A 13,063-nucleotide genomic window follows, 5' to 3' on the forward strand; every position below is an offset into this window, starting at 1 on the left:
TAAATTTACTTAATTTTTTTTTTCATACATACTATTAAAACCGATATTAGATAACTTTAATGGTGAAAATTTATTTTTTATTGTACAGTTCGATTTTAATTTACCCCCCGATAATTTTAAGATTAGATATTTATTGAAAGTTACGTGATTCTACATAATAAAAAAAATCAAAAGTATATCATCATAACAAAAATATTTGAAATTATTTGTAGGGATATGCATCGGGTCAATTCGGGGTCGGTGATTACTATCCCCGTTGATAATCCCCGAACACACCTCGAATCCGAAACCGGGATTTTTTTCATTACCGATCTCCGCCAGAACTGGGATTCCCCCGGGGATGTGGGGAATAATTAAAAATAAAAAATTTATATTTTTAGTATATTTTTTTAAATAAAAAATAATCTACTAATTCGTAATATATAAAAATATTGATAATATCTCATATTTTTAATATTAAACTGATTTATAATGTAAATGAATGAAAAATTAAAATATATATCACATATAATGTAAAAAAATTAGATCAATAAAATTATAGATTATTTTAAAATTATTAAAGTTTTTTAAATACTATTTTTATAAAACTTTATTTAATAAAATATATAAAAAATATATACATCATCCTGATATATATATATATATAGGGTTGATTAAGAAATTTATAAATGTGAAGTGAGAGAAACAAATTGGAAATGAATATGAGGTGAATGAAACAAATATGAGTTGGTGTCATTTTTAAAATTTATAATAAAACTACAAAACTAAATAAAAAAGAGGCACATAAATAATATAAAACAACATTTTATTTACTTAAAAATTAAAGTAATAAAAACGAATTTGATAAAGGAGAGGATGTAACTTATCTAATAAAAAATTTAAAGTTAACTTAAGAAGTAAGGTAGCGCAATGATAATCACATGAAATGTTGAGTAGAAGTCTAATGTTCGATTTTTAGGAGATACAATGTTGTATATATTTTTAACATAAATTATATGAGAATGATATTTTTATAATTTTTTCAAAATAAAAGGACAAAATGTAATTTGACTGATATTAAAATGGCTCAACTTATTCTGGTCCTCTTTTTAATATATAGAAGGAGATTATGAAAACCCTCTACACGAGTAAATCTTGGCGAGCTTGTATTTTAATAGTCCATTTTCGCTAAGTTAAATTTTTACCAAAGAAATGAGTTCTATCTAATTTTGAATATCAAGTAGATTTTCATTATCATTAAATAATTTCTGTATTTCTGTTTTCATACTAAAATTCATATTTGTAGAGATGGATATAATTTCGATAGTAACTTTTTAAAAATTTTGGTAAAAATGTACATTCTGGAAAATGTTAAGACTGATAAAAAAAATTCGCATCGTTATGAAGAGCAGAGTTAATTCGGTTGATGAATTTTTCCTTTTCGATCATTCAACTTTATTGTTTAAATATTTGTGAACATTTTTATATATTTTTCGCTTAGATGATAATTTTTTTTTAAAAAAAAATCCTAAACTATATTTTCATACAACTTATTTGCTTGCACGTAGAACCGACAAAAAAAATGTTAACTAAAATGATAAGGTAACGTATTAGGTATCAATTCGCACACTGTTAAGTGCAATTTTTTTTATTTTAGATAATCCGCGACCGCTCTCCTTTGAGCGTGTACAGGGTAAATCCTACAGGCTCACGCAATAGCCTGTAAATCACGTGAAACAAGTTAAACCGCGTTTAAGTGACAACATCTGACTCAGGACGTATAATCATCAATTCTAGTTTGCACGTGAAACAAGTTAAACCGCATTTAAGCGACAAGTAGTTCTGACTCATGAGACATAATCATCAATTCTCCTGTAGTACATGTGACTATGATGATAGTTATCACCTCTTTGAACAACTGAGCCAATCCGGCTTATTAAGTGTGTGTAATTTAACTAGACCCGGCAATTTTGGACACAATACGACTTACACGACACGAAAATTTAATGTTTATGTTTGCATTTTTAGTACACAACACGAAAATATACGAACACGAAAGTACACGGTCGAGATTTAGTGTCGGTTTTGTGTTTACCCTTCAAGTACACGACACGACACGAAGTATACGACATAAATAAATATTATAATTAAATTTTAATATTTTTTATGAATATATGTAGAATTATAATAAATGTATGCATATTTATTTTTAAAATATTATTTGATTTCATTATATTGTATAGATATGAGATCTAAATATATATATTTTTATATATTTTATAATTTTTTTACCTAAAAATCTTATATTTTAATTTATATTAATATTATATTTAAATATATTAATATTCAATTAACACGAAATACACAACATGAAATGACACGAAACGAAAGTACACGAACACGAACGCTAAACATGTCGGTTTTGTGTTTAGCTTTCAAGTACACGAAACACGAAAATACACGACACGGAAGTATACGACACGAACGAATTGGCACGCCTAAATTTAATTGATTACTACAACAAATTTTACCAATTAGTAATATTTTCCATATATTCTCCAAACATTATAACAAATTAGGATATTTGTGACGATTTTTGCACTAAATTCGTCATAACTGAGCCATTTACGATGAAAAGATTTCATCATTTTTATCAAATAATAAGTTCAGAATTTTATCTCAAATTTCAGTTTCTTCGTACATTAGGGCACTGGGGCCCACAAACTAAAAATAATACTAAATATAGAATTAAGGCGGCAAATCAAAATACCATTTTTTTTGAAGAAAATCAAAATACCATTAACATCAATTTTTTCATAAATTTGTTCTCATTCACATGAAGAGCATTTTACACAAATTTACATATAAAATGTAAAAACACCCTTAAAACCACAAATTTAATTTATAAATATGACTTAGATTATTTTACAAACACCCATAAACATTTTATAATTTTCATCGTAAGTTAGATTAGATGCCTCTATCAGTTTCACCGTAAGTTGTCCGTCACCTGATTTGTTACAGAGTGTAAGTTCACACGTTTCCTTCTTTTTATTATTTTGCTATACTTTTCTTTTTATATTTTGTACCATCTCTGTGTATTTTTATGGTGCTCAAAAAAGGAGATCGGGATAGAGAGTTGTAGTAGCTGCATTTTAATTTCAGAAAATTTTGGGAGGATGCGATTTGGTATAAAGGGAAAGTACCGAAGTATTTGTGGACAAGAAATGTTGTTGTAAAAATTTCATACAATCCAGACTTCAATGATACATTTTAGATTAAATTAGAATTTAAGCTAGGGTTTAGGGTAAATAAATATCCTCAATCCTAAATTCGTAAATTGTAGTTATTTTTAAAAAAAAATTGAAATAGAGTGTCATTTTTACCTAAATAATAATTTTGGGATATTTTTTCTAAAATTCATTACCTTCTCATACTAACTCATGTAAGTGGAATTTTTCTTAAATAATATGATTGAATTTTGAGACAAATGGCCGGGAATTAAATTTATATTGTAGAAGGGGAAATAATTCGATTTTTTAGTCTAGTTGATATTCTGTTATGTTTCGGCACATATAAAATGCTATTTATTGATGAATAAAATTGAGAATTTCAAATTTTTCCACTCCCACCATATCTATTCTTTACAATACTTTCGGCCTTAATTCACTTGTCTAACTGTGTTTATGATCATGTACATAATCGAATGTAGAAAACAAATGAAACAGTAATTCGGCTCATGCAATATTGCTATTCAGTTTTTATTATTGAAAATGGTCTCTCTTGCATGAGTTTTCATGTCCGGGATAGCGGCGTGAGAATTTTCACATCTCTCTTCAATAGTGGTGGTCGGGGGCTTGGTAGCTCATGCCTCATGATCATACAAATACATTTTTTTTAGGGCATACCGGGACATAAGGAACCGGACACCAACATATAAGTTCAGGAGGATAAGGCCATTTGTTTACAACTAAATGGTTAGAGAACCGAGGATGAGAGACAATATAGTTACCAGCCTCAATGAACCAAATTGTCCGTGAGCTACTCGAGCTCGGCTCGTAAAAAATTTGAATTCGACTCGAAAATAATCGAGCCGAGCTCGAGCTCGAGCTTTTCTAATTTTTAACCGAACCGAGCTTAAGATTTGCGAGTCTTATCGAGCCTGTATTATTTTTTAATTTTTTTTATTATAAATATATTTTTATGTAAATATTTAATATTTTGTATATATTATTTATTTTTATCGAGTTGAACTCGAGCCGAACTCGAGTCGAACTCGACCCGAACTCGAGTCGAACTCGAGCCGAACTCGAGTCGAACCGATCATATTTCGGTTTTTGTTAATATTTAGTGAATTAATTCGAGTTTTCGAGCCAAACTCGAGCCTACCGAACCTTTTCCGAGCCGAGTTTAGAACTTAAAATTTAAGGCTCAGTCGAGCTCGAAGCTAAGTTCGAATCCGAATTATTTTAATCGAGTTAAAGTCGAGTCTGGCAATATTCGGCTCGACTCGGCTGGATTAGACCTGCCGAATAGTATATGGAGGGTCTTGGTCAAGATATGTAGTAAAGTAGGTAGTATATATAACAGAGATCATTTGCCAAATCATCTACATGTAGTTAATAGATCACAGGTATTTCAAGACTTTAAGCGTGTCTCCATTTATGTCACTCAATTTAGTATTACTATGATATATTTTCAAATGGAGCTTTTTTCCTATTTAGTTATCTTTCAAGAGCAAAATACAATATGCATGAAGTAAAATATTAGACATTTATTCATTCACCTTTAACTTTGATTCTTTTTAACAAAAATACCTTTTAAGTGTATATACTAGGAAGATGGCTGAGATTAAAAGCAAGAAGGTGCCACTTTTGCAAATTAATACGAGGAACATTGGTATGACAATAACTTGACAATGTCAAGTGTCATTCTTAAACATTTCCTGGACCTTTCTACTGCAATGTAGCTAGATGTGTGCGTTATATGAGACCTCTTTGAGCCTGTATCTGCAGTACTTCAATTCATGGGCCGAATCAAGAATATAGTAATGTTTGAGGGAGACGGATCCAAATTATTTCATATTTTTTCAAAATTTTAGATTAAAATTTGTTTGAATTAGGAAGGTTAGCACGGACCAGAGCTCACTCTGGCCCTCCCTAAAGTTCCGCCCCTCCCTGCGCCAACACCTGATAGTTTGTCCTATTATTTCAAACAACAAAGTTTCTTTAGGAATTTTTGTATATTGATAATAGTTTCTCAACTGTAGAATAACTATTACTCAAAAAAAAAAACACTGTAGAATAAGTAATCCTTAAAACAAAGTTAAAACAGAACAGTTGTATTTGGTGGCTGATTTTCTTAAGATTTGTGTACAAGGCAGGCCTTGGTCCTACCTAAGTATTCTGTTTTGTCCCTTTAGATTGTTTGCATCATCATGTACAGGTCAACTAAATTATTAAATATATGCAAATTAAGTGCGCAGATCAAAATGTCAACCTCTTACCAATTCTTATACATCACATACAGATGCTCATCCGACCAGATGGTTTACACAAAATTCCTCTCCGACATTATCATTCTGCAGTCTTGAATATATAAATTGTAAAATTAGAAGCAGAGATGAAGCAAGCGATTTAGGTACTTTGATAAGATGCATGTACTTGATTATACCTTGGAATTGCTCAACTCATAGAATGTTTATTGTAATGCAAAATAATAATCTTCTGATCCTCACTCCTAGTTTGCAGGTTCAAGGTTCTGGTCCCTGTATAAACAAAAAGGGAACAACATATAAAACACAACAGACGCAAAACCTACAATTAGCAAGTACAAAATACAAATCTTTGAGCTTGTGACCAGTGATCAGTTATTTGAATTCTAAGTCATTGTAGTTTAGAGCTTATGACAATGGTCAGTTATTTAACTTTAAAGTCCTTCATCTCTGATCAACTCTGAGAACAAACATGAGAATAGTCATGCCAAATTCGGACCATTCTTCTCTGTAACTTGACTCAAAATATGATTCTTTAGGACCTATTAAATGCCTTTCCAGCAATGGACTAGGAACTTTAGTCAGGTTGGTTCGCATGACACTATTTCAAGTCCCCGGGTTCTCTTCCTGCGATTTGACAAGCATTGGTTGAAGTGGCATATAGAGTGTTCAAATAAAGAGAACTAGGGACAGTGAGTTACATCTGCAGTATGACTTTCAGCATGCATTCTTCCTTATATTTTTATTTGAGCACTAGGATCCGGACACTCTTACCCAACAAAATAAGAGATGTTCTGCTGTAAAATACAAGAATTAAAAAGGATAGCATCACAACTAATTTTCTTTTGATTCAATTCGTTTGTCCAAATCATTAATTGATTGTACAAGCTCTACTAGCGAGGAAGTCAAGAATATCAGAACTTTATATGCATCTAAAAACAAAATTAAGGTATGCCATCACTTCTAATATAAATCAGGAATGAAATAATAAGCAGAAGTTAATCAAAGGAGGTAGTTTGTATAGGTGTTAATGTTTTTATAAGCTAAAGAAATTTCAAAGCAGACACTGACAAAATTGGAGTTCCCTTCCAACCAATACTAAGGCTTTTCCCCATCATCTCAAATGTGCAAGAACTTGCACAAGCAAAGTTGTTAACCAACAATTTTGCTTGATATAATGAAGCTCTGCTCAGTTCTGTCTCCACCATTCCAAATCGTGAAAAAAATGCCTTCCACACATTGCTATTTACATGGCGTACTCGTCTTTCCTCTCCCTCAAAGGCCACAATATTTGCTATTTTTGGACTAAACTGTGTTGATTCTGATATTATCCTATCTTGATCATCGCGATCCATGCATTCTTCCATAGAATCAAATAACGCACCATAGTAAAAAAGAGCTTCAACGAACCGATTCACAAAGACTGGTGAATTATGGTTTGCTTCGACCTCAGTAACAATCATAATGCGAGGATTAATCTTTTGAAATACTGCCATCAAATTTTCTAGGTGATTGGGCCTCTCAATCAAGGTTGACAAAATGTATGGTGCATAAACAGCTACCATTTCTTCACTTTCTAGCTTAAAGAGCGATTCATTGAGATCTAGCATGTCAGCTACCATAACGACATTAAAAGAGAAGGACAAGTTCAGTGATTGAGCAACACTCATCAGGCGTTTACCTGTCTCCTTTATCTTCTGCTCCGATATAGTTCCAACTGCAGTTACCTTGAGATGCACAAGGGGACAGTCAGATCGAGCTGCAAGGGCTTCCATCAAGATAGATAAATGCAAACCATTTCTAACCTCAAGGTCAATTATATGGATCCGCTTTGCCTCTGATACATTTTCTATCATCACTTGCATGGCAGTGAAGAGGATAACTTGAGAGAAAGGTACCTTCTGATAACTTGCAAGGAGGCTTGGGTTTGGGTTCATTGATGTGTCTTGTAACTCAAGCAACTGCCTCTTTCCAGAACCCTTTGTTGTTCTCCTTCCAGTTTCCTGGTCAATTTTCTGTTGAAGAGCCTTGGAGAAATAATACACTATTCTTTGAACAGGGGTTCCTCTGATGGAAGAACATTGATGACAATGACTGAGGAGGTGGCTTGCACGACTGAATTGTTGTTCCCCTACTTTTTCAGCAGAAGCTAGAAGATGCTGAATGATTTCAACATCTCTATGTTCTTCTACAGAAAGGCCCAAAAGCGAAGTTGAGTATGGATGGCTAAGCTCGAAGTTGTTAACAATAGGAGAACTGGATTGAATGAACTTCTCTCCACCCAAACGCAGAAAATCATGAGTTGATAATCTTTTTCCAGCATTAGCACATGCTGTATCATGGCTGGGAAGATTAAATTGTTCGTAATCTGCTTGCCCGAACTTCGTTTCATGATTAATCGTAATACCAGAAGAAGACTCCTGCGGTGATATTAACTCCTGAAATTCTGAATGGATTGTTTCAAAATTTTTAAGCTCTTCCGGACATAACTGAGATGATGAAGGCTTAATATCATAGCACAACTCATCAAAATTTGTAATTTCTGCAGAGAATATCAAACCTTGCTGCTTTGTAGGCAACGAAAGATTCTCGTTAATCATCGTATTCTGATGGAACAAATTAATGTTCCCCCACTGCACAAACTCTTCTGTTCCATACCACTGATTCCTCTCTGTATTCACTTCTTCCCTACTGCAATAGTCCTTGGAATGGCCAAATTGATTAGGAATGCCACGAGAGTCAAATTGCACAGAAGGAAACATCTCTATCACCATTCTAAAATAGAAAGTATGGCAAGATTTTTCACATATAACTTTCTGAGTTCTCAGGACTCTCTAGTCAACTATATTTATACAGGAAGCATCCCCATAATTGACAAGGGTATAATCTTAATTTAATAATTCATACGGCATAACTCAGCTCTATACATGTAACTTGAGGTGATTTGGTCAAATAATATTATATCTTAGCCGGCACCCAACAACAAATTTTGACATTAGTACAGTTTCATTGACATTTTAAAACAACACAGAACAATAATCAGGTATTTAAAGAATTATACTACTTAAGTAGGACTCTAATCTCTAAAGTCTAGACGATCTGAATACGTCTTTCTAGGGTATTCTCTATTTCACCTAGTGTTTTTCATTCCGGGAGTTAATAATTAGATAGAAAAAAACATAGTGTTGCCTAGTATAAGTCTGGAGATCGATGTTCAAGATGTACATAGCTTTGCTCTTATTTTCATAAAGAAAGGCTATTTATGGAGTTTGAACTTATGACTTACGACGTAGACATTTGACCATTATAGCACTGGTTGAAGCTCAAATAGCCGATTCATAATAAACCTTTCACCATCTTTGGCTCCAGGGTGTATTCTTTAAGTCAAACAAGTATGCCAACCACAGCATCCAAGACTAAAAGCCAGTACAAACTTAAATTTTGAAGGGCCGTCCCAATGATAACTGAAATTGATAAACAAAAAGTAATTAGTTAGTTCTCCATATGTCTAGTAAACAGAATCGAAGATATAAAAAATCTCTTTAAGTCAAATCATGTCAAACTAGTATTTACCTTTCGAAGAAATATTCAACTACTATACTTCCTCCAAGACAAATTATAAACAAAAGACCCCTTCTAGATCAGCACATTTCCACATCCAGAGAAATATGTCACAAGAAATGGTCTAAGCTTAATCATGTTCTGTGTTACCGAACAATCTGGAAGCACTAATTGAGGTTCTAGATTTATTGGTTCGGACTGCACATAAATTTATATCTTGATGATCAAATATCTTAAAATTAAATCCAAATTGATCTCCTTGAGAAAGTTAACCTTTTACTGTGAACTTCTCTACTCAAAAATAGCTTCCACAGATCCTATAGTAATCCTCTCTCATGATTCATCATATTGTAAAATGGCGTGACATGAGTAATTTATAGATGAAAGACTCTGCAATTGCTGTCTGAGGCATCACTCTAGTTAAACCAGGACATTATCTATCTGGAATTGGAAGACAGGATATGTGATGTTAAGACTGAGTTGAAGTCTCACATATATCTAGATTTTGCAGAAATATCTGGAAAACGTAGAAAATATAGGAGTTCCCTTCCCACCTGAAAATTACACATCTTCCACTGAATGAAGTTTGCAATAGGCACCACAAGCAAATATATTAATCACAAATTTTGCTTTATGAATATATTGCTCAATTCTGTCTCGACCACCCCTGAGCTGGCAAAAGCCATTTTCCAGACATTGATACTAAGTACTAACATGTCAATTTTTTTTCTCATATGCCTCCTTGGTCACAGTATTACTTAATTTCCAGGCCCCAAGGAATGATTCTGTAACCACTCTATTTGATTCGCCTTTACCCAAACTGGGTAAATTAGGTCTGCATTAACTTCGGTTATGACTAAACGGTGTGTTCCCGACTACATGAAAGAATAGAAAGAACGGAAAAATATATTATCTTTCTTCTGGATAAAAGAAAGATATAAATGCACTTTGCATACTCAAACAAAGTTGAAAAAACAATTTTGTACCAGAACTTTCGGAAATACAACTTTCACCCCTCAATTTCAACTTACTAATTCAGTATGTACCCTTTTGCAGATTATAATTAAAATAATAAGGGGTAAAAAGGGAACTTTATTTTAAAATGTAAATAAATTTTAGTTGGAATTTCAAAAATAAGTTAAAATATTTATAAAAATGATTTCTTGTATATTAAATATTAATATTGATCATAATATTTTCATTAAATGCACTTTAAAATCATAACGACGTCAAAGACTTTAAAATGAAATAATTATATTAAATTAAATATATATAAAAAAAATTATTTTGAATTTAATTTTGGTAGAATTATATAATTTTTGACATTAATAATATTACTAAAATTCAAAACTCAACTATATAATATTATTCAAAAAATTTAAAGATATTATTTTATAGCTATAATAATAAATTCAATTTTTAATATAATCTGAAAAATAAAAAAATTAGTTTAGTTAATATTTTACTGAAATTCTCATTCTACCCCTTACTTTTTTAATAATAATCGTCGAAGGGGTGCTTTCTGAATTGGCAGGTTGAAGTTGAGGGGTGCAAACTGAGTTTCCAATACTATTGATACACATTTGTTTTTGAAACAAAATAAGAGGGTGCACAGTGCAATTTTCTCTAAGAGTAATGAAGATACAGGCAACCACTACTACATATAGAAAAAAACATCTAGAGAATTAGTTAGTTAGACAGATGAATGAATCAAATCTCTCTATAATCTCTCTCCTCACCACAAGCATCTCTCTCAATTCTCTATCTCTTTGATTTACTGTTTGATGGTAGAGAATTAGTTCATAACTTGTACATACAGTTTATAGTCTGTAGTTTCTTGTAATCATTAAGCTGAGTAATGGATGTTCTTATGATTCAAAGTCTGATCCAGTACAGTTCTTGATATAACAAGTTCATTTCGTTAATTGTGACATGGTATCAGAGCACCTTGTTGCGGTTCTGGATTTCGTTTGTAAGTTTTCTTGCGATCCATTCCGCCATGAATGAGCTTGTTATCTTTATTTCAATCGTGAATTTCTTGAGATTTTATTTGTTTGAAATTTTCTGGTATTCTTGTTGATTGTTAAGATCTTGAAGTTTCACTAGCGTTGATTCTCGAATTGATTCAAAATTTCATCATATATTATTTCTCAAAATCAAATTCTTATCAAAGATCATCATCATTTTTTTTCTTGAAATCGGAATCGGTAAATATGAATGATAATCCGATTGATCCTTCTCAAGATCCTACATCTCCCTACTATTTACATCCATCTGATAATCCTGGTATGAAGCTTGTATCAATGAAATTTGATGGAAATAGTTATGCTGATTGGAAACGCTCGATGTTAATTAGTCTCTCTGCGAAAAATAAAACTGGTTTTGTTGATGGATCTATCACAAAACCAAACACAACTGATGCTACAGCAAAGGCTTGGGATAGATGCAATTCTATGATGATTTCTTGGTTACTAGGTTTCCTAGATCAGAATATTGCTAGGAGTGTGTTGTATTTTAAGTCGGCTAGAGAAATTTGGCTAAATCTTGAAGAAAGGTATGGGCAAGCTTCAGGAACAATGTTATTTGCTTTGCAACAATCACTTGTTGATCTCAGGCAAGGTGCAGATACTATTGCAAATTACTACACTAAGATAAAGATGCTTTGGGATCAATTGGACTCTGTGGATCCCTTACTAGTTTGTGGATGTACAAATTGTACTTGTGAAATCTCTCAGAAGTTGATGAAATCTCAAGAAGATAGAAGATTGGTTGAATTCTTGATGAAGTTGAGTGAAGGCTTTGAAATGATAAGAGGAAATATTCTGGTCATGAGTCCTCTCCCACCTATTTCTCAGGCATATAGGTTGTTGTTGCAAGAGGAGAACCATAAAAAGATTTTTCAGAATGTTTCAACTCCACAAGCATCTAATGAAGAAATGATGGCTTTTGGTGCCAGAAGAAATTTCCAGGACATATTCAGGCCTCATAATTCACAGAATAAACAAAAGAGTTAATTGCAGTTTGCAATCCCTATCTTTCATCTAAATTCAAAACAATATACATATTTTGTAAAATACAATTTGCAACCCCTAACTTTCAAAATCAAATACAACATACATCCCCTTCACAATTTTAAGTAATAAATTGGAATTGAGTTGTTTGATATTAATAATTAAAATTTCAAATCAATAAAAATATATATTTTAATGCATTTTTTACATGAAAAAAATATAGTTAGTTTCTATTAGTAATACTCTAAATTAATCATAATGCTAAAATACTTAAAATATATTTATCAAGCAAAATATATGTTTATAGATATAATCATAAAATTTCTAAATATATATATATTTTAACTATTTAAAAATTATATTGAGTAAAATATAAATAATTGACATTAATATTATATTGGGTAAAATATAAAATAATTGACATTAAAATTATATTAAGTAAAATATAAAATAAATGACATTAATATTATAATGTTTTAAATTATAAAAATAATATTAAACACCTCAATTCCAATTTTATAACTGAAAATTATGAAGGGGATGCATGTTGTATTTGATTTGAAAGTAAGGGGTTGCAAACTGTATTTTACAAAATAGGTATACTGTTTTGAATTTAAATGAAAGATAAGGGTTGCAAACTGCAATTAACTCTAAACAAAACTTTGGTGACCCAAAAAGACAGAACAACTATTTTTGTGATCACTGTAAGATGTCTGGTCATACTGTACATAGATGCTATAAAATTCATGGTTATCCTGCAAATTCAAGGACAGAGAGGAAGCAAGGTCATACTGCACAGTTTGGTGGAGAAGAAACAACAAACACTACTAATGATGGCGCTGTCTCTTTCACTGTTGCACAGTACCAGCAAATTCTCCAGCTGATTGGAAAGGAAAGTATTACTAATGATTCTAACAACACTGGATCTATAGATATGGCAGGTAAATTCTGTAATATGGCAGGACAGTTTAGCTTCACATCATCTTCAGGTACTAATTGGATTGTGGATAGTGGTGCA

General features: G+C 31.8%; 1 protein-coding gene across 1 annotated transcript; it reads right to left on the minus strand.

Annotated features, from left to right (window-relative positions):
• Positions 1 to 6,516: 6,516 nt before the first annotated feature.
• LOC141680499 (scarecrow-like protein 18) lies at positions 6,517 to 8,247 on the minus strand. Its single transcript, XM_074486708.1, has one exon. It carries the CDS (start codon positions 8,245 to 8,247, stop codon positions 6,517 to 6,519), a length of 1,731 nt encoding a protein of 576 aa, XP_074342809.1.
• Between the last annotated feature and the right edge of the window lie 4,816 nt (positions 8,248 to 13,063).

This window comes from Apium graveolens, chromosome 8 (assembly GCF_009905375.1).
Source record: "Apium graveolens cultivar Ventura chromosome 8, ASM990537v1, whole genome shotgun sequence".
Classification (NCBI taxonomy): domain Eukaryota; kingdom Viridiplantae; phylum Streptophyta; class Magnoliopsida; order Apiales; family Apiaceae; genus Apium; species Apium graveolens.